At 53.3% G+C, this 23,720-nt stretch overlaps 1 protein-coding gene across 1 annotated transcript; it reads left to right on the plus strand.

The window, feature by feature from the left end:
• Positions 1 to 1,841: 1,841 nt before the first annotated feature.
• On the plus strand, positions 1,842 to 15,892 carry LOC121866874 (extensin-3-like). Its single transcript, XM_042366614.1, has 3 exons — positions 1,842 to 2,038; positions 14,823 to 15,237; positions 15,446 to 15,892. Exons 1-3 carry the CDS (start codon positions 1,842 to 1,844, stop codon positions 15,890 to 15,892), a joined length of 1,059 nt encoding a protein of 352 aa, XP_042222548.1.
• The last annotated feature ends 7,828 nt before the right edge of the window (positions 15,893 to 23,720 follow it).

Consider the following 23,720-nt stretch of genomic DNA (forward strand, 5'->3'; position numbering starts at 1 on the left):
TTATGTTCTTATGTTCATCCTCGACACCGGCTCCTACTACCACCTGAGATCCCTAGCCCGAGAATTGCTGTTCGACACCACAACCGCATCCAGCCCATACGTGCACGAACTGATCGCTATAAGAACAGCCCAGTCCCAACCATTGTAAAAATTATCAATAACTTGTAATAGACCAGTGTATTCATTCCCAGTAAACACTACTCCTTGCACTGTCACTATGTTGAAATGCCCTGTAGTTTGAGCTTTTCCCCATCTAGTTATAATATATCTTATTTGTATCACTTATGTTACTTGTATATTATTTGTAAATCGAAACCCATTCCCCAATTATGTAACTGTATATTTTCAGCCTTCTGGCTGCTATGCTCTTTCAATAAACCGTTAATTATTATTATCTCACACACACACACACACACACACACACACACACACACACACACACACACACACTCACAGCAACAAAACAATGATGACAGCAGGAGAAGGTAAAAGAAGGCAGTAACAGAGGGGGCACACACAAGCAGAGGAGGGGGAGAGGGGGGAGGGGCAACAGGGAACCGGACACCTCCCCTACAGCAACACAAGTAGACAACCGTGCACGATATAGGCAACATATGCAACAAACTACACAACCAAATTGAATATCGTAAATTAAGAAGACTGCAACATGTCGCTTGAGGGAGAGAGTGAACAGCAACACCGAGACCAGACAATGGTGCGGATATAAGTCAACCAGAACCAGACACAATGATTGATAACGAAAGAGATGCAAGGAGGAGGAGGAGGAACAGGAGGAACAGGAGTAACAAAAGAAATATGAGGAAGGGGAAGAAGGAAAAAACACGATAATTAGGACGTAAATATGGACACAAAGAAGAAGAGAGAATAAGGAAAAATAGCAATTAAGGAAGTGAAAAAATAAGGACACTGCATTTGAGAGAGAGAGAGAGAGAGAGAGAGAGAGAGAGAGAGAGAGAGAGGTCTTGCTTGTGAGAAGAGACAAGACCTCGAGGACAACCGGTCACCAGTACCACCTCGAGGACGACCGGTCACCAGTACCACCTCGAGGACGACCGGTCACCAGTACCACCTCGAGGACACACGGTCACCAGTACCGCCTCGAGGACGACCGGTCACCAGCACCACCTCGAGGGGCACACGGTCACCAGTGCCACCTCGGACGACCGGTCACCAAGTACCACCTCCGGGACGATAGGGTCACCAGTACCACCTCGAGGACGACCGGTCACCAGTACCACCTAGAGGACGACCGGTCGCAGTACCACCTCGAGGACGACCGGTCACCAATGCCACCTCGAGAACAGCCGGTCACCAGTACCACCTCGAGGGACACGATCACCAGTACCACCTCGAGGACGACCGGTCACCAGTACTACCTCGAGAACAGCCGGTCTCCAGTACCACCTCGGACGACCGCTCACCAGTACCACCTCGAGGACAACCGGTCTGAGTACCACCACCTCGAGGACAGCCGGTCCACAATTACCACCTCGGGGACGACCGGTCACCAGTACCACCTCTCGGGGACAACCGGTCACCAGTACCACCTCGAGGACGGCCAAGTCACCGTGCACCACCCCTCCAGGGACGACCAGTCACCAGTACCACCTCGGACGACCAGTCCTGAAGTACTACCTCGAGGACGACCGGTCACCAGTACCACCTCGAGGACGACCATTAACCCGAGTACCACCTCGAGGACGACCGGTCACCGATACCACCACAGGGACGACCGGTCACCAGTACCACGAGGACGACCAGTCACAGTACCACCTCGAGGACGACCGGTCACCAGTGCCACCTCGGACGACCAGTAACCAATGCCACCTCGAGGACGACCGATTCACCAGTACCACCTCGAGGACACACGGTCACCAGTACCACCTCGAGGACACACGGTCACCAGTACCACCTCGAGGACAACCGGTCACCAGTACCACCTCGAGGACACACGGTCACCAGTACCACCTCGAGGACACACGGTCACCAGTACCACCACGAGGACAGCTGGGTTGAGGTTACTTTACCTTGCATCACTCACACAACTATTGCACGCAGGGCCTACGACACACGCAAACTGTCTCCTTGCACGCTAAATATGTCGCAATGCTGCTCTAGATAATGTATCGCACGCAAGACTGTTTCCCTGCTCTCTCTCTCTCTCTCTCTCTCTCTCTCTCTCTCTCTCTCTCTCTCTCTCTCTCTCTCTCTCTCTCTCTCTCTGTGTTCAACTCGTCGACAACCGCAAGTAACGTATCTTTGCAAGCAACACCTTTCGTAAAATGATGCTCTGGTATACGACTAACACGCAGAACCTCTCTCAATGTTCTGCAGGTTAAGATACGCACGCAAACTTCATCTCTCTCTCTCTCTCTCTCTCTCTCTCTCTCTCTCTCTCTTTGTCTTTGTATGTTTGTGTGTACGTGTGTGTATGTGAAAAACACGTACATGGTGAGCGTGTGTGTGTGTGTGTGTGTGTGTGTGTGTGTGTGTGTGTGTGTGTGTGTGTGTGTGTGTGTGTGTACGTGCGCGTGTTTGTGCGTGCGCGTGTGTGTATATGTATGTATGTATGTATGTGTGTGTGTGTGTACTATATGTATGTGTGTGCGTGTGTGCGTATGTATGTGTATGTATGTATGTATGTATGTATGTGTGTATGTATGTGTGTATGTATGTATGTATGTATGCATGTATGTATGTATGTGTGTGTATGTATGTATGTATGTATGTATGTATGTATGCGTGTGTGTGTGTGTGTGTGTGTGCGCAGGTTTAAATGGCCGGCACAGTAGGTAGGTCGGGCAGGGAGAGGGCAGGGGAGAGGGGCCAGGTATGCAGAGATGAAAGGTGAGTATGGAGAGGAACGAGTGAGAGGGGTGAGGGGGCAGGTAAGAGAGCACAGTAGGGGGTGCACAAAGGGCCCTAGGGTGCACAATAGAGACTAACTGCGTGCACAATACCCCCTTAGGAGTTTGCCCTCACTGCCCGCTGGTATTGCTTCCGTCACTACACAACCTACCGTCTGTGGTGCTGCACGAACTCTCTCTCACACACACCCACGAACCTCTCTACAAATGACGTTACGATATAGAACTATTCTTTTAAACATTAAAACACTTGAATGACAGACCGGACATTCATATAATCGCCGGAAGATGACTCAACTGGAGGGGGAATCTAAGACTGTCATGCCTCATTCTGTACCAGTATGTCACTGGCACCCTCCTCTCATTACCTTCCCTCCTCCTTACTACCTTCTCACCTCCACTCCCCCTACCTCATCACTACCTTCCCTCACCCCTCTACCTTCCACCTCTCCTACCTTCCTACCCTCCTCACCCCACTCACCCCTCACTACCTTCCCTCACCCCTCACTACCTTCCCTCACCTCTCACTATCTTCCCTCACTTCTCATTACCTTCCTCACCCCTCACTACCTTCCCTCACCCCTCACTACCTTCCCTCTCACCTCTCCCACTTCCCTCACCCCCTCACTACCACCCCTCACCCTCACTACATCCCTCACCTCCTCACCTTCCCTCACCCCTCTCTACCTTCCCTCACCCTCCACTACTTCCCTCCCCACCTCTCACTACCCCAAGACGTGAGAGTCAACAAAACACTGATGACTGGTGTGAAAGCAGGACAGGCAGGACACGGGAGGCAGGACAGAGCAGGACACAGGGCAGGACAGGAAGCAGGACACAGGAGGCAGGACAGAGCAGGGACACGGGAGGCCAGGAACATAGGAGACACAGGCAGGACAGATGGACACGGGAGGCAGGAAGAGCAACACAGGAGGCAGGACAGAGCAGGACACAGAGGCAGGACAGATGAGGACAGGAGCCAGGACAGAGCAGCACACGGGAGGCAGGACAGAGCAGGACACGGGAGGCAGGACAGAGCACCGGGAGGCAGGACAGTGACTCCTACCAGTGATCAGTGTGTAGAAGGGATGGATGGAGGGAGGGGACCGTTAGCTTCCTTTCATCACCGTCTACCACCATCTGTGACGCCCAAGGCAAAAAAACCTCACACACTGGACTCTACCTGCCACCAAGCTACTAGGGACAAGAGACACCTAAGGCACCAGGACAGGACAGGTGAAAAACTATGGCTCTCTCCTCCTCCTTGAGTGTTCCTCTTGTACTACCTCTTGTTCTCTTCTACAACAACCACGACAACAGAGGTGAAGACCAAAAAAAAAGAAAATAATGTTACGTGTTATGTTGAAGGCGAAAGGAGAAGCAGAGACACTACAACACAACACAACACAACACAAAGACAACACTAAAACAAGACAACCCAACACAAAAGACACTAACACAACATAAAGACAACACTAAGACAACACTAAGACAACACTAAAGACAACACTGAGACAACATTAACACCCTGAGACAACATTAACAAAACACTGAGACAACACACCACAACACTGAAACAACATTAACACAACACTGAGACAACATTAACACAACACTAATGCAAAACATTGTAAAATTGCAAAGATAATTTATAACCCTCATATCTACTCTCTCTTTCTCGCGTGTGTGTGTGTGTGTGTGTGTGTGTGTGTGTTGTTGTGTGTGTGTGTGTGTGTGCTATCACTCTCACACACTCCTCTCACTCTTTCTTTCCAGTACTCTCATATAACTTACACTCCCTCCCTCTCACCACCACACACTCCCTCCCTCTCACCACCACACACTCCCTCCCCTCACACCACACACCTCCCTCCCTCTCCCACCACCCCACTCCCTCCCTCTCCCACCACACCTCCCTCCCTCTCACCCACACACTCCCTCCCTCTCCACCATCCCACCTCCCTCCCCTCTCACCACCACCTCCCCTCCCCTCCTCCACCACCACCACACCTCCCTCCCTCTCACCACCACCCCACACCTCCCTCCCCTCTCCCACCACCACCACACACTCCCTCCCTCTACCACACACTCCCCTCCCCTCTCACCACCACCTCCTCCCCTCTCACCCACCACACACTCCTCCCCTCTCCCCACCCACACACCTCCCTCCCTCTCCACCACCACACCTCCTCTCTCTCACCCCCACACACCTCCCTCCCTCTCACCATCCTCCCCTCCCTCCCTCTCACCCCTCCCTCCCTCCCCACCACACTCCCTCTCTCTCCCCACCACCACACCTCCCTCCCTCTCCCCACCATTACACTCCCTCCCACCTCCCTCCCTCTCACCACCCACATCATGTAGTCCACCAGAATACACTGAGAGAGAGAGATTAAACCAAACTCAACATCCGGGCTCAGTCATGGTGATGCTGACCCTCACCTAATAACTTCTCATCAGTTGTATATTAATAATAAAAGTCCTTAAATACATTATATATCAATAGGAAAATAATATACTCTAATTATTATTTCCGAAGAAGTAAAAGTCACTCAAAAAAAAATATATACAATTGTGTTGAAAAATATGACACAATGGACGAAGGATTTGACAACCCCACCGAGACAACAGGAGTCACAGTGTTCATTGAGGCATCCATCGATCACCCCAGTAGAGACAGTTTTGGGACCAACATTACACCTCCTGCACTAACCCTCTTGTGCCCTCGATGCGGTGACTATTGTACTGATGTTTGTCCAGGCACACAATTCTCTTCTTTTACTCTTCCTCTTCCTCCTTCTTCTTCTTCCCCTCCATCCACCTCCTCCTCCTGCCCTCAACTCCCCCTTCACCCTCCCACTGACCCTCCCTCCTCCTCCTCCTCTCTTGTGTTAAAGTTCTCATTCACTATTTTACACGTCGTCTGCTCCTTCTTCCCGCCCTTTCTTCTCCCCTCCTCTCTTTGTGTCTCCTTCCTGTACTCTCTCTCTCTCTCTCTCTCTCTCTCTCTCTCCCCTTTCTCCTTCCCTCTCTCTCTCTCCTTCCCCCTCACTTTATTTTTTTTTCCTCTCCGGAGTTTGCTTTATGTTTCCCTCGTCCTCCCTACCTCAGCCTCTCATCCACCTCCACTACCTCCAGCCTCTCATCCACCTCCACTACCTCCAGCCTCTCATCCACCTCCACTACCTCCAGCCTCTCATCCCCTCCACTACCTCCAGCCTCTCATCCACCTCCACTACCTCCAGCCTCTCATCCCCTCCACCACCTCCAGCCTCTCATCCACCTCCACTACCTCCAGCCTCTCATCCACCTCCACTACCTCCAGCCTCATCCCACCTCCACCTCCAGCCTCATCCCCTCCACCTACCTCCAGCCTCTCATCCCACCTCCACCTCAGCCTCTCATCCACCTCCACCTCCAGCCTCTCATCCCACCTCTACCTCCAGCCTCTCATCCCACCTCCACTACCTCCAGCCTCTCATCCACCTCCTACCTCCAGCCTCTCCTCCACTACTCTTCACTTCTCGCCCACTCTGGTATGCTCCCTCTCACCACTCATCATAGTGAGGGAGAGACAATCCTACACTTAACACTAGGCTACTTCCCGCTGGTCAAGGTGTCAGCAGGAAGTGAGCGTGGTGGTGGGCGTGGTGGTAGGCGTGGTGGTGGGCGTGGTAGTGGGCGTGTGTTGGTGTGGTGTGGGCGTGGTGGGCGTGGTGGTGGGCGTGGTGGGCGTGGTGGTGAGCGTGGTGGTGGGCGTGGTGGTGAGCGTGGTGGGCGTGGTGGTGGGCGTGGTGGTGGGCGTGGTGGTGGTGGTGGGCGTGGTGGTGAACGTGGTGGTGGGCGTGGTGGTGAGCGTTTGTGGCGTGGTGGTGGGCGTGGTGTTGGCGTGGTGGTGAAGGCGTGGTGTGAGCGTGGTAACAAGCGTCGTGGGGTCACCTTTGTTTTACCTGTGTGGCCGTCATTCTCGTGGGGGGTGTGGGCGGGGGGACGGGAGGAGAAGCAAGTCAGGTTGAGGTTGTCAGGTAGATCCGTGGCTGTGTGTGTGTGTGTGTGTGTGTGTGTGTGTGTGATCATCAGTTCCCTGTGTAAGGTGGCGTCTCTCCACAAGTTCTGTTGTTAAAAAACAATAACTGCAAGAGTCTCCCAGAAGGTGTCCAGTCATTACACCTTAAGATTAACAAACCTAACCTAACCTAACCTAACCTAACCTAACCTAACCTAACTCCCTGGTAGCGCTAGGGTGTTAATCATCAGGTGACCCATATTTTGTCATCCTTCAGTAGGTTACGAGAAGAAGAAGAAAGTTTCTCACAATGTTATGAACAATATAAAACTAATTACGAGCCTCAAGTCAGGTGTACCTCAACACTAATTAATACCGCACCTTTATCTCTCACTTGGAGGAGGTAGATGTTGTCTCTCCACACACACACACACACACACACACACACACACACACACACACACACACACACACTCCGTCGCCTGAGCTCACCAATGCCTCCCCTGCCTGGTCTTCCTCCTTAACTGCTACACAACGGGGACTCCTGGAAGGAGTGCAGAGGAGGAGACAGATTATTCTCTCCCTCTTCTACTCCACTTATCAAGAAGCGCTCAACACACTGACCCTCTCGGCTCTCTCATCATCACGATGATCAGTTTAGGGAGAAGCTTCTGCACCATCCTCGACAGCGTCACCTGCTCCCACCTGAGATCCCTCGTTCACAAATTGCTGTTCGACACCCAGAGCTACTAAGACCACCTCCCATGCGCTCCTCTCAGTCCCAGACCTCCATAAAATATCATAGTGTGAAGGTATGGAACAACTTACCCCCATCCACCCCAGCTAAGACTACGCTCCCTTCCTTTAAATCATCTCTAAAAATATCTATTGTCTAGGTATTAATATTTTTGTAAGTACTTACTTTATATTCTTACTTTTATTGTACCACCAAAACCATTGTATCATATATTATGTAGATATAAACTACCATTGCAATAATTATATATTTGCCGTCAAGACATGATACTGACCGTGTCTGGCCTCTTGCTCCACCTTAACACAACCCATGTTGTATTGCTTCCCTCCCTTATCATATTAATGTATATCAACTCTACTGTAAACTATGTATATACTTATAATATAAATGTAAAAAAAAATATAAGTGATAACTAAGTATTACAATAGGGTTGTTTTACCACCATGCTATTGTACTATTCCAGATGATACTAAATGTTACATAATACTTCCTTGAGATAAATGTATAGTATATATCAGGTGCCTCAAAGAGAGCTCAGGTTCTCAACTGGCTCAGCCATGTTAATATTGTTATTATTATCCACTCTGTATCTGTGTTTTTCTGGCTAAATAAATTATTTCAATATCAATATCATCCAGCCCATACTAGCACGTGCTGATCGCTATAAGAACAGCCCAGTCCCAACCATGAATTATCAACAACTCGTAATCAACCAGTGTGTTCACTCCCAGCCATCTTACTTTTACACTGTCACTATGTTGAAATGCCCTGTAGTATGACCTTCTCCCCACCTTGTTATTATATATCTTATTTGTATCACTTATGTTACTTGTATATTATTGGTCATCCAGTGACCCATTCCCCAGTTATGTAACTGTATATTTTGAGCCTTCTGACTGTCAAGCTCTATAAACCGTTAATTATTATGACAATATTACACACACACACACACACACACACACACACACACCTCTCATAAATAAACCCTGATATATACAAACAACACAACATAACCTCATTATACCAGCCCCAACCCCCACCCTCCCTCACCTCACCTCCCTCCACCCCAGCCCCCCACCCACACCCCTCCCTCACCCTCCCTCACCCCCCACCCCTCTCACCTCACCTCCCCTCCCCTCACCCCTCACCTCCTCCACCCCTCCTTCACCTCAGCCCCCTTACCAACTTTAAACTTTCATTAGTACTGGGGAGAAAGTATCAGGCCGACAAGAGGTTTGACGATAAATTATAAGTGTTAGAAAGGTATAATGATTTAATATTTGTCTGTGAGGTATCCCACTTCCCTCCTTCCCTCTCCTCTCGTCTCACTTTCTTCCTCTCTCCCTCTAACTCCTTTTTTCTCCTCCCCTCCTCCCCCCCTTCCTGTATTCACCTCCCAGTTACCTCTCCTCCTCCTCCTCCCTCCTTCCTGTATTCACCTCAAGACCCTTACCTCTCCTCCTCCCCTCCCCTTCCTGTATTCACCTCCAAGACCCACCCTCCTCTCCTCCTCCCTTCCTGTATTCACCTCCCAGACCCCTCCCTCCTCTCCTCCTCCTTTATAAACCTCCAGGCCCTTACCTCCTCCTCTCCTCCTCCTCCCTTCCTGTATTCACCTCCAGACCACCTCTCCTCCCTTCCAGTATTCACCTCCCAGACCCCTTACTCTCCTCCTTCCTCCCTTCCTGTATTCACCTCCAAAACCCTTACCTCCTCCTCCTCCTCCTCCTCCTCCCTTCCTGTATTCACCTCCAGACTACCTCCTCCTCCTCCTCCTCCTTCCTGTATTCACCTCCCAGACCCTTACCTCTCCTCCTCCTCCTCCCCATGACAAACATCCCGACACCCACCAGGTCCTCCCAGCCATCACACCAACAATGAAACTGACAGAGTGAACTGGACCTGTCGAGGACCTGTAGTGGCCACAGGTCCGACCCGAGGAAGAATGTGGTGGCACCTCAACTTCACACACAGTCATCAGATGCAAAGTGTGTGTGTGTGTGTGTGTGTGTGTGACAGGTACAGTTCACCTCACTCTCTCTCCTCCCTCAGTTCCTCACTCACCCTCCCACTACCCCCTCACTCCCTCAGTTCACCCCTCCCTCACCTCTCCACCCCTCCAGTTCCTCACTCCTCTCCTCCTCAGTTCCACCTACTCACCTCTCACTCCCTCAGTTCACCTCTCCCCTCCCTCAGTTCACCTCACTCACCTCTCACTCCCTGATTCACCTCACTCCCCTCCCCTCCCTCAGTTCACCTCACTCACCTCTCCCTCCTCAGTTCCTCCTCACCTCTCCCTCCCTCAGTTCACCTCCTCCCTCTCCACTTCCCCTCAATTCTCACTCCCTCTCACTCCCTCAGTTCACCTCCTCATCCCCTCACTCCCTCAGTTCACCTCCCTCCTCTCACTCCCCAGTTCACCTCCCTCCCATCTCCTCCCTCAATTCACCTCACTCACCCCTCCACTCTCTCAGTTCACCTCCTCACCTCTCACTCCCCTCAGTTCACCTCACTCACCTCCTCACTCCCTCAGTTCACCTCCTCTCTCACTCCCTCAGTTCACCTCACTCACCTCTCACTCCACATGCCGGGCGAGACAGTGAGGCTCTCTAGCCACTGTTGCTGTCATTCACTGCTGTACATTTCTATCTGTCAGTGATTTGAACTCCACAGCCACAACCTGCCTTGGTTGGTGGTGAGAGGGGTGAGGGGGGTGGTGTGGAGGAGTGGGGAGTGGTGTAGAGGAGTGGTATTGGTGTGGGGTGAGTGAGTGAGAGGTAGTAGTGTAGGTGTGTGAGTGGGGGAATGGTTATAGTGTGAAGCCAGAACATTATGAACGGGCTTTGGAGGTTTTTGGCGGAAGTGAGGTCAAAATAACTAGAGACGGCCAAAGACATCTAGGCGTGTGGTGGCACTACAGACTTCAAGACCAGTACGTAGCAGGAAAGGTGAATAGAGTGGGTTACAAGAAATCCACTCTCTCTGAGATTGCTAACACAAACCACATGCGGCCTTTGCAGCATTCACCACAGGTCAAGCATCGCTGGAACTACCTGATGCGTACCATCCCTGAGATCGGACCCATCCTCCACCCTCTGGAAGAAGCTATCAGTGTCAAGTTCGTTTCCCAAACTGAGTAGAAACACCTGACTCCAACCCCAGCAGAAGAACACTTCTTGCACTTCCACCAAGACTGGGAGGATGGGACTAACTAATCCAAGGAGTTGCTGACACTGAACATCAAAATTCACTTAATCACGGCAGCCCTCACTGACCACTAGCAGCCCAGAATGCAACAGAAGTGGACACCAGCAAGTAAATAAGATCCGTAGGTCCATTACAACAGATCGGCAGCACTGAAAATGACATGTTGCAGCAACTATTGCTGCTGGCTCCGAAGAATTTGACAAAAAAGTAGCTATAGCGCGGGTGGGCGCCTCGAACTGGTTAACTACGTTACCGATAAGGGCAAATGGTTTCATGTAACAAACAAAAATTTACAGATGCCATTGCTCTTAGGTACGGTTGGCCAGTAGATGGTTTGCCCCTCCCAATGCGTGTGTGGCTCTTCTATGACGGCGGTCACGCCATGGTCTGCAAGTGGGGCTTCATATGCATGAGGCATGACAGGTAGGGATCTCACAGCAAATATGTTGAAGAAATCTGCCGGGACGTCATGGTAGAACCGACCCTCCTTCCACTGGATGGTGAGATCTTCCAACACAGGACTTCAAACACATCTAACAAGCCCGTGTGGACGTCAGTGCTCGAGATTCTGGACGCGGGGACAGCAAGCTTTCTTCGACATCAGGATTTTGATCCCATGGCCACTTGTCACCGTAACCTAGCTCTCGATGCTGCACATAGGAGGGAACAAAACGACAAGAGAAGGGCATATGGGGAGAGAATTCAAAACGTTGATCAAGGCAGCTTCACTCCTCTAGTGTTCACAACCTCTGGTGGATGGGCCCAAGTGCAAGATGTTTCTACGCCAGACTCACGGAGTTGATCTCCGAACAAGCAGCAGCAGGTTATGTTACAGCCTGGATGAGATGTCGACTGTCCTTCTCTCCTTCGGTCGCTTTGCTTTGCCTCAGGGGAACGAGAGCTTCTGCCCCTACTCCGACAACTGCTGCAGATATTGACTATGAGGCTACAGTCACTGAATGCCGCATAGATCTGCGCTCAACTAATTTAACACAGATGGGATAGCTTCTTATGTATTAGGATATTTAATATTAAGGTAAATAAATGGTGGCGAAGGTGTGGCTATTGGGGGCTGGAGGCCACGTTAAAAAAAAAAAAGTAGTAGTAGTAGGTAGTAGCGGTAGTAGCGGCAGTAGTAGAGAGATCAAGTACCTCCTAGCCCACACTGCCATACTGTCAACAGGAGTTACTGTCACTACACCACATCACTACAGTAGACTCACTCACAGCCTGCCGTCATACCATACAAACAACAACACTAATTAAACCTGTTAAAAAAAATTGGGACACATTCAACGCTGGAATCTGAACAGCTTGTAGACCACACAGCTTATAATGTAGCTTTACTTTCTAATATAATCAAGTCTATTTCAACCATACACACTGATCCATACACACTGATCCATACACACTGATCCCTCACACTGGTCCATACAGACTGGTCCATACACACTTGATCCGCCACAGACTGGTCCCTCACACTGATCCATACAGACTGGTCCATACACACTGGTCCATACACACTGATCCATACACACTGGTCCATACAGACTGGTCCATACACTGATCCATACAGACTGGTCCATACACTGATCCATACAACTGGTCCACACACTGGTCCATACACACTGATCCATACACTGGTCCATACACAGACTGGTCCATACACTGATCCATACACACTGGTCCCACGACTGGTCCATACACACTGATCCATACAGACTGGTCCCCACACACTGATCCACAGAACTGGTCCCTCACACTGGTCCATACACACACTGGTCCATACACACTGATCCATACACACTGGTCCATACACACTGATCCATACAGACTGGTCCCGCCACTGGTCCAACACACTGGTCCATACACACTGATCCATACCACTGGTCCATACACACTGGTCCCACACACACTGGTCCCACACACTGGTCCATACACACTGATCCACACAGACTGGTCCATACACACTGATCATACAGACTGGTCCATACACTGGTCCATACACTGGTCCATACACACTGATCCACCACACTGGTCCCGCCGACTGGTCCACACACACTGATCCATACAGACTGGTCCATACACACTGGTCCATACATCCACTGGTCCATACACACTGATCCATACACACTGGTCCACACAGACTGGTCCATACAGACTGATCCATACACACTGATCCATCAGACTGGTCCATACACACTGATCCATACACACTGGTCCATACAGACTGGTCCCGCCGACTGGTCCATACACACTGATCATACACACCACAGTCCATACACACTGGTCCATACACACTGGTCCATACTGATCCCGCCACACTGGTCCATACAGACTGTCCCTTACACTGGTCACTACGACTGGTCCATACACACTGGTCCATACACACTGGTCCATACACACTGATCATACAGACTGGTCCATACAGACTGGTCCATACACACTGGTCCACACACACTGTCCATACACACTGATCCATACACACTGGTCCATACACACTGGTCCATACACACTGATCCATACACACTGGTCCATACACACTGGTCCATACACACTGGTCCATACACACTGGTCCATACACACTGGTCCATACAGACTGGTCCATACACACTGGTCCATACACACTGATCCCATACACACTGGTCCATACACACTGTCCATACACACTGATCCATACACACTGGTCCATACACACTGATCCATACAGACTGGTCCATACACACTGGTCCACCCTCACATTCCTCCCGTCACTGGTCCACCCTCACATTCCTCCCGTCACTGGTCCACCTCACACTGGTCCACCCTCACATTCCTCCTGTCACTGGTCCACCCCACACTGGTCCACCTCACACTCTCCTGTCACTGGTCCACCCCTGACACTGGTCCACCATTCTGTCACTGGTCCACCCTCACATTCCTCCCGTGACTGGTCCTCCCGTCACTGGGGTAGAGCAGCTGGACCACTTATCATACCTGGATCTTTGTGGTGACGTCACGTGATTAAGACGTCTCCAGGTGTGTTTGAGACCAGGTAGCGTTTCTTAAGACGCCCCCTCCCCCACCCCTGTCACCCTCAAAACACTCTCCCCCACCCCGCCCGCCCCCACCATCTCCACCTCACATCCCTTCTTCCTTACACCCCATCTGCCCCTCACTCCACCCTCCCTTTCTTCACCACCCTCACACCATCGCCTCCCTTCCTCACCACCCCACACCATCCCTCCCTCCCTCACCACCCTCATACCACCCCCTCCCTTCCCTCACCACCTCACACCATCCCCTCCTTCCCTCACCCCTCACACCATCCCCTTCCTCACCACCCTCACACCATCCCCCTCCCCTTCCCCACCACCCTCACACCATCCCCCTCCTTCCTTCACCACCCCTCACACCATCCCTCCTTCCCTCACCACCCCACACCATCCCCCTTCCCACCACCCTCACACCATCCCTCCCTTCCTTCACCACCCTCACACCATCCCCCCCCTCCCTTCCCTCACCACCCTCACACCATCCCCCCCTTCCCACCACCCTCACACCATCCCTCCCTTCCCTCACCACCCTCACACCATCCCCCCCTTCCCCTCACCACACCCTCACACCATCCCCCTCCCTTCCCTCACCACCCCACACCATCCCCCCTTCCCTCACCACCCTCACACCATCCTCCCTCACCACCCTCACACCATCCCCCCCTTCCCTCACCACCCTGCACCATCCCCCCTTCCCTCACCACACCCCACACCATCCCCCTCCCTTCCCCTCACCACCCTCACACCATCCCTCCCCTCCTCACCTTCTTCCAGCCCATTACACCCCCCCATACGTGCCAAGTAAGAACATGACACTGGCCGCCAAACAAACATTTAGTTCTCCAGGTAAACTTACACTGTACACACCAGCCCTTCAATATAAATGTTTCTCTATACAAATTATATAAATCCTGTCTGCCCGACACCAGTCACCGCCACTCATCACCAGGTCACGTCACCGCCACTCAGTCACCAGCTCACCGCCACTCAGTCACCAGGTCACTAGTCACCGCCACTGTCACCAGGTCACTAGTCACCGCCACCAGTCACCAGCCCCGCCACCAGTCACCAGGCCACCAGCCCGCCCACCAGTCCCGCCACCAGCCCAGCCACCAGTCACCAGGTCACCACCGCCACCAGCCACCAGGTCACCACCGTCACCAGCTCCACCGCCACCAGCCCACCAGTCACCAGTCACCGCCACTCAGTCACCAGGCCTCAGCCTCCACCGCCACCAGTCACCAGGTCACCAGTCACCGCCACCAGCCACCAGGTCACCAGTCACCGCCACCAGCTCACGGCTCACCAGTCACCGTCACTAGTCACCGCCACCAGTCACCACAGGTCACCAGTCACCGCCACCAGTCACCAGGTCACTAGTCACGTCACTAGTCACCGCCACCAGTCACCAGGTCACCAGTCACCGCCACTAGTCACCAGGTCACTAGTCACGCCACTAGTCACCAGGCACTAGTCACGCCACTCACGCCACGCCACCGCCACCAGCACCACACCAGCTCCACTAGTCACCGCCACCAGTCACCGCCACCAGTCACCAGGTCACCAGCCCATCACCGCCACTAGTCACAGGTCACCAGTCACCGCCACCACCAGTCACCGCCACCAGTCACCACCCAGTCACCAGGCTCAGCACCTCAGCCCACCAGCCAGCTCACCAGGCTCACCAGGTCACCAGTCACGCCACCAGTCACGCCACCAGTCACCAGGTCACCAGTCACCGCCACCAGTCACCAGGTCACCAGTCACCGCCAAGCTCACCAGGCCACCCGCCACCAGTCACCAGTCACCGCCACTGGTCACCAGGTCACCAGTCACCGCCACCAGTCACCAGGTCACTAGTCACCGCCACCAGCTCACCAGGTCACTAGCACCGCCACTAGTCACCAGGTCACCAGTCACCGCCACCAGTCACCAGGTCACTAGTCACCGCCACCAGTCACCAGGTCACCAGTCACGCCACCAGTCACCAGGTCACTAGTCACGCCACTAGTCACCAGGTCACAGTCACGCCACCGTCACTAGGTCACCAGTCACCGCCACTAGTCACTAGTCACCGCCACTAGTCACAGGTCACTAGTCACTGCCACTAGCCTTGTGTCAGGAACAGTTTGTTGTTTTGTATTATTATTATACTTTTATTTCTTTCTCTACACACACAACACACGCCCCCACACCTCTCCCAAACCCGCCCCAACCCACAACCAACCCCACACCCCCACCCCATACCCACACCCAACCCCACCCACACCCACAACCCCACACCCTCACCCACACCACCCCCACACCCCACCCCACACCACCCCCACACACCACACCCACACCACCCCACACCCTCACCCATACCCACACACCACCCCCACACCCTCACCCATACCCACACCACACCCCACACCTCACCCACACCCACACCAACCCTCACACCTCACCACACCACCCCACACCTCACTACAACCCCACACCCCAACCCACAACCAACCCCACAACCCCACCCACACCAACCCCACACCCCACCCACACCAACCCCAACCCCACCCAACCAACCCCAACCCCACAACCAACCCCACACCCCACACCCAACCCCACCCACAACCCACACCACCCCCACACCCTCACCCACAACCAACCCACACCACCCCACACCCACCCCCACACCACCCCACACCACCCCCACACCCACCCCACACCACCCCACACCCCACCCACACCACCCCACTCACCCACAACCCCACACAACCCCACACCCCACCCATACCCACCACACCCCACACCCTCACCCACACCACCCCCACACCCTCACCCCTCACCCACCTCTCTCACACCCCACACCTCCTGCACTCCACCACACCACCCCTACCCATACCTATATCCACCTCCACACCCCCCTCACACCACACCTGCCCCTGCACCTCCCCGCCCCTGCACTCCCCTGGGTCCCGCCTCACCCACAGCCAGAGTGCGGCCCGGCAGCCAGCCTCACACAGCTGCCTCTGGTGTGGAGGTACACAGGGTGCTCCAGGTGTAGTGATTCATGAGCTAACAATACCTCCCTGGTCTCTAGGTGTGGTGTGATGAGGGTGTACCTACACTCTACCACCCTCAGCACCACTACACACCACTACTACAAACCCACACACCACTACTACACTTTTTTTTATATATATGGCCTCCAGCCTCCCCCAATAGCCACACCTTCGCCGCCATTTTATTACCTTAATATTAAATATCCTAATACATAAGTAGCTATCCTAGCTGTGTTGAGTTAGTTGAGCCGCAGATCTATGCGGCATTCAGTGACTGTTGCCTCATAGTCGATATCTGCAACTGTTGTCGGCTTTGGAGCCGAAGCTCGTTCCTGAGCAGAGCAAAGCCGACCGAAGAGAGAAGGACAGTCGACATCTCATCCAGGCTGTAACATAACTTCTGGGCTGCTGCTTGTTTGGAGATCACCGCGAGTCTGGCGTAGAAACATTCTTGCACTTGGTCCCATCCCGCCAGAGGTTGTGAACACTAGGAGTGAAGCTGCCTGATCAACGTTCAAATCTCCAGCCCCGTATGCCCTATCTTGTCGTTCTCTTCCTCCTGTGTGCAGCATCATGAGAGCAAGTTACGGTGACATGCGGCCATGGGATAAAAAAATCCTGATGAAGAAGGCTCTGCTGTCCCCACGTCCAGAATTCTCGAGCACTGACGTCAACACGGGCTTCATTGATGTGTTTGAAGTCCTATGTTGAAGATCTCACCGTCCAATGGAAGGAGGGTCGGTTCTACCATGACATCACGGCAGATTTCCTTCAACGTATTTGCTGAGATCCCTTACTTCGTCATGCCTCATGCATATGAAGCCCTTCTTGCACACCATGGCGTGATCGACGACATAGGAAGAGCCACACGCATTGGGAGGGCAACCGTTCTACTGGCCTACCGTACCTTAGAGACATTGGCATCTGTAAATTCTGTTTGTTAAGACTGACACCATTTGCCCTTATCGGTAACGTAGTTAACCAGTTCGAGGCGCCCACCTCCTGCGCTATAGCTACTTATTTTTTCTTCAAATTTTCTGGTACTTGCAGCAACAGTTGCTGCAACTTATCACTTTAGCGCTTGTCGTTCTGTCGTAATGGACCTTAGAATCTTGTTTACTTACTGGTATCCACTTCCCTGTTGCGTTCTGGCCATTATGTGGTCAGTGAGGGCTACACACACCCACACACCACAGCCACACACCCACACACCACAGCCACACACCACACACCACAGCCACACACCCACACACCCACCACCACACACCACACACCACCACCACACACCCAACACCACAGCCACACACCCACACACCACCACCACACACCCACACACCACCACCACACACCCACACACCACACACACCCACACACCACTACACACACACCCACACACCACAACTACACACCCACCACCCAACCAAAGCTAACATAACATAACCCAACCTAACCCAACCCAGGCCAGGCTGCGGGTCATCACACACACGCAGCCAAAAATACCACGTTTCCGTCAACAGCCGCGTCGCCCCACCAGCATCTGTCAACACCGCCAGATAAAGTGAGAATTCTGCCAACACTGGGGAAAATGGAGCCCAGGTTAGTTTGTCGGTGGTGATGGATGAAGTACCGGGGGAGGGGGTACCTGAGCAGTCATCTGTGTAACAATCCACGCGTATGGGGGCATGGTGTACTGTGATTGGTTTTACCACAATGAGGTTCAAGGGAGATATTCAAGTGGCTGGCTCCCTCCCTCCTTCCTTCATACCCTCCCTCGTAACCCTTACGCCCCGACACACACTCATCTAACGTCACTAAACACTGTTGATTGTAAACCTAGATCTAAACCAACCCTAACCAAACCTAACCTAACCTAACCCAACTCAACCTAACCTAACCTAACTCCAACCTAACCTAACCAACCTAACCTAACCCAACCCAACCCAACCAACCCCAAACCAAACCTAACCTAACCCAACCCAAACCAACCCTAACCAAAACTAACTCCAACCCAACCAACCCAACCAAACCCAATCTAACCCAACCCAACCCAACCCTAACCAAACCTTAACTAACCCCACCTACCCCAAGGGATCTAACCTAACCCCATCCACCCCTAACCAAATCTAACCTAACCCCACCCACCCCAACCAAGCTCCAACCTAACCACCTACCCAACTAAACCACCCAACCCCACCTACCCTAACCAACTAACCTAACCCCACCACCCCAACCAGCCTAACCCAACCCCACCCACCCCAACCAAATCTAACCTAACCCCACCCACCCCAAACTACAATCTAACCTAATCCCACCCACCCAACCAAACCCATCATAACCCACTGGCTGTTGCTGCCACCCCTCACTCTCCCCACACCCCTACCTGCCCACACACCTCCCTCCACACACACCTCCTCCCCCACACACCCTCCCTCTCTCTCCCCCCACAACCCCCTCCTCCCCCACACCCCCCTCCTCCCCACACACCCCCCTCCTCTCCCCCACACCCCCTCCTCCCCACACACCCTCCTCCCTCCACACCACCCCCCACACACCCCCTCCCCCCACACACCCCCTCCTCCCCACACACCCCTACCTCCCCACGCACCCCCACCTCCCCACACACACCCCATCCTCCCTCACACACCCCCTCCTCACACACCCCATCCCTCCCTCACACACCTCCCTCCCCACACACTCTCCACACCTCCCTCCTCCACACACCCCCTCCCTCCTCACACACATCCCCCTCCCTCCTCCACACACTCCCTCCCTCACACACCCTCCCCCACACACACCCCGTCCCTCCTCCACACACCCCCCTCTCTCCTCACACACCCCTCCCTCCTCCCCCACACCACTGCCAGCCTGACAGGGAACCATTGGCTGCAGCTCATGGACAACCAGGCCAATATTCCTGATACTCTATTTACAGATCTGGAGATGTGTTGATAGTGATGGTGCTGGTGGCTCAGAATCATGCCTGACACCCCACCAGCAAGTTATTACAGCCGTGTGTGTGTGTGTGTGTGTGTGTGTGTGTGTGTGTGTGTGTGTGTGTGTTGTGGTGGTGCGACAAACCATCAATCCTGTATGACTTAATTGTAGTATCATCTTGTCTGGTCGAGAGAGAGAGAGAGAGAGAGAGAGAGAGAGAGAGAGAGAGAGAGAGAGAGAGAGAGAGAGAGAGAGAGAGAGATCATGTTAAAGCTTCAGGCTCACTAATAATAACACTGGATTGACTTAACTCTCATAGTGTATAAAACAGATAAGTATACAAGACAATAATAATAGAACTTTTAAAAGACTGCACAGTGTACATGAGAAGCTGCTGCTAATGTTGAGGGCACACGCCACTATATTACCTGCCTTCTGATAGCAAAATGTGTCAACTGCTATACACACACACACACCAGGTAAGTTAATAAGACTACAAGTTTAGGTCAAGTTGATGACTAAGCACTCCCACAATGTCAACACTGTCCACTACAGCGAGAGACCCAGAGAGAGTGACATACTGCCCTGTGTAGTGACCAGAGCCCCTGTTGACCTGTCCTCTCTTGCTCACACCTCAACACCACCTGAGGCTCCTGACGAGGCTTCTGGACATAGTGAGGGCTGTTAAAACCCTCTGAGGGCATCTAGACAACCTGAGGGGCCCTCACCAGGCTTGAGGGCTGTGTGCCACGCGTACAGCCACTTAAGGGCGGCTGAGGGCTCTCTTAAGCTGTGAGGGCCCCTGACCATAAACCATCCCACAGGAGCACCTGTAAGGACTCATTACCAGCAGTGCCGTGTGATACTCCCGCCCTCGTGAACACTTAAGGTGTCGTCCCCTGTTGCTCACTTGTGGTGGTGTAACCGTGCCCCGCCATTACTGTTTACCGAATTAAAGTTAACACCATACTTAGACAGACACACAGACAGACGGATAGACAGAAAGACACAGACACAGACAGACAGACACACAGACAGAGACAGATTTGTTACCCACACATATACCTGACCATCACCCAGTGTTGGGGAAGAGGTGAAGGTGTGAGGCATCTTGACCCAGAGTACAACTACGGTGCTAGTGTACCAACACACACACACACACACACACACACACACACACATTCACACTTCCTCTGTCTCCACCTCCTCCGCTGACTCAGGCCTCCGAGGAGTTCCTGCCCGAGCTCCTCTCAGTGTTTACTCAACATTCATACTCTAAGCTCACCTATGCTGCCCCTGCCTGGTGTTCCTCTAAATGCCACAACGTAAACACCTAGAAAAGTGCAGAGGAGGGCGTAAGACTATTCCCTTCCTACTCCACATATCAAGAAGCGCTCAACACACTGACCTCCTCGGCTCTCTCTGATCATCACCACGACCTCATCTGCAAGTTTAGGAGAAGTTTCACCCCATCTCGACACTGGCTCCTGCTTCCACCTGAGATCCCTCGTCTGCGAATTGCTGTTCGACACCACAACCGCATCCAGCCCATACCAGCACGTACTAATCACTATAAGAACAGCCCAGTCCCAACCATTGTAAAAATTACCAACAACTCGTAACCAACCAGTGTGTTCACTCCCAGCCATCTTACTTTTACACTGTTACTATGTTGAAATGCCCTGCAGTATGACCTTCTCCCCACCTTGTTATTATATATCATATTTGTATCACTTAAGTTACTTGTATATTATTTGTCAACCAAGTGACCCATTCCCCAATTATGTAACTGGATGTTTTGAGCCTTCTGACTGTCATGCTCTTTCAATAAACCGTTACCACATATTATTATTATTACATATTATTAGACACACAGTAATGCATAATAAGTTGGGTTATGTCTTGGTGTTAACAGTACCATTACACGTGGTGCCTTGAGTACAGTACATGTTGGGATTTTGCTGTGAGGAGACTTGGGGCTACAGCAGGGAGGGAGACTTGGGGCTACAACAGGGAGGGAGACTTGGGGGCTACAGCAGGGAGGGAGACTTGGGGCACAGCAGGGGAGGAGACTTGGGGCTACAGCAGGGAGGGAGACTTGGGGCTACAACAGGAGGGGAGACTTGGGGCTACAGCAGGGAGGGAGACTTGGAGCTACAGCAGGGGAGGAGACTTGGGGCTACAGCAGGAGGGAGACTTGGGGCTGCTGGCAGGAGGGAGACTTGGGGGCTGGCCAAGCAGCAGGGAGGAGACTTGGGGCTACAGCAGGAGGAGACTTGGGGCTACAACAGGAGGGAGACTTGGGGCTGCGGCAGGGGAGACTTGGGGCTACAACAGGAGGGAGACTTGGGGCCAGCAGGAGGAGACTTGGCTACAGCAGGAGGGAGACTTGGGGCTACAGCAGGGACGAGACTGCTACAACAGGAGGGAGACTTGGGGCCATAGCAGGAGGGAGACTTGGGCTGCACAGCAGGGGAGGGAGACTCTAATACAGCAGGAGGAGACTTGGGGGCTGCAGCAAGGAGGGAGGAGACTTGGGGCTACAGCAGGGACGAGACTCTGGGGCTACAGCAGGAGGAGACTTGGGGTTGCAACAGGAGGGAGACTTGGGGCTGCCAGCAGGGAGGAGACTTGGGGCTACAACAGGAGGAGACTTGGGCTACAGCAGGAGAGAGACTCTGGGCTACAGCAGGAGGGGAGACTTTGGGGCTGCCAGCAGGGAGGGAGACTTGGGGGCACAGCAGGGAGGAGACTTGGGGCTACAGCAGGGAGGGAGACTTGGGGCTACAGCAGGGAGGAGACTTGGAGCTACAGCAGGGAGGGAGACTTGGGGCCACAGCAGGAGGGAGACTTGGGGCCACAGCAGGAGGGGAGACTTGAGCCACAGCAGGAGGGAGACTTGGGGCTACAGCAGGGAGGAGACTTGGGGCTACAGCAGGAGGAGACTTGGGCTACAGCAGGGAGGGAGACTTGGGGCTACAGCAGGGAGGGAGACTTGGGGCTGGCAGCAAGGAGGAGACTTGGGGCTGCTACAGGGGAGGAGACTTGGGGCTACAGCAGGGAGGAGACTTGGGGCTACAGCAGGGAGGAGACTTGGGGCTATAACAGGGAGGAGACTTGGGGCTACAACAGGAGGGGAGACTTTGGGGCTACAGAAGGGGAGGGAGACTTGGGGCTACAGCAGGAGGAGACTGGGGCCACAGCAGGAGGAGACTTGGGGCTACAGCAGGGAGAGAGACTTGGGGCTACAACAAGGAGGGGAGACTTGGGGCTACAGCAGGAGGGAGACTTGGGCTACAGCAGGGAGGGAGACTTGGGGCTACACAGGGAGGGAGACTTGGGGGCTAACACAGGAGGGAGACTTTGGAGCTACAGCAGGGAGGGGAGACTTGGGGCTACAGCAGGGAGGAGACTGGGGCCAGCAGGAGGAGACTTGGGGGCTACAGCAGGGAGGGAGACTTGGGGCTACAGCAGGAGGGAGACTTGGGGCTACAACAGGAGGGAGACTTGGGGCCACAGCAGGAGGAGACTGGGAGCGCGCAGGGAGGAGACTTGGGGCTACAACAGGAGGAGACTTGGGGCTAGCGCAGGAGGGAGACTTGGGGGCTCCAGCAGGGGAGGGAGACTTGGGGGCTAAACAGGAGGGAGACTGGGGCTACAGCAGGGAGGAGACTGGGGCTACAGGAGGAGACTTGGGGCTGCCAGGCTGGAGGGAGACTGGGGCTACAGCAGGGAGGAGACTTGGGGCTACAACACAGGGAGGGAGACTTGGGGCTACAGCAGGGGAGGGAGACTTGGGGCCACAGCAGGGAGGAGACTTGGGGCTAAACAGGAGGGGAGACTTGGGGCTAC

The sequence above is a fragment of the Homarus americanus genome, unplaced genomic scaffold (genome assembly GCF_018991925.1).
Source record: "Homarus americanus isolate GMGI-L3 unplaced genomic scaffold, GMGI_Hamer_2.0 scaffold23166, whole genome shotgun sequence".
In the NCBI taxonomy this organism is placed as follows: domain Eukaryota; kingdom Metazoa; phylum Arthropoda; class Malacostraca; order Decapoda; family Nephropidae; genus Homarus; species Homarus americanus.

What these genes read in the sequence shown, in the direction of transcription:
- LOC121866874 (XM_042366614.1), top strand. Translation starts at nt 1,842, where the DNA reads ATGCCACCTCGAGGACGACCGATTCACCAGTACCACCTCGAGGACACA. An exon ending in ACGAGGACAGCTGGGTTGAG is followed by an intron (nt 2,039 to 14,822) that starts GTTACTTTACCT and finishes GCCCGACACCAG; the next exon opens with TCACCGCCACTCATCACCAG. An exon ending in ACCGCCACCAGTCACCACAG is followed by an intron (nt 15,238 to 15,445) that starts GTCACCAGTCAC and finishes CACCGCCACCAG; the next exon opens with TCACCAGGTCACCAGCCCAT.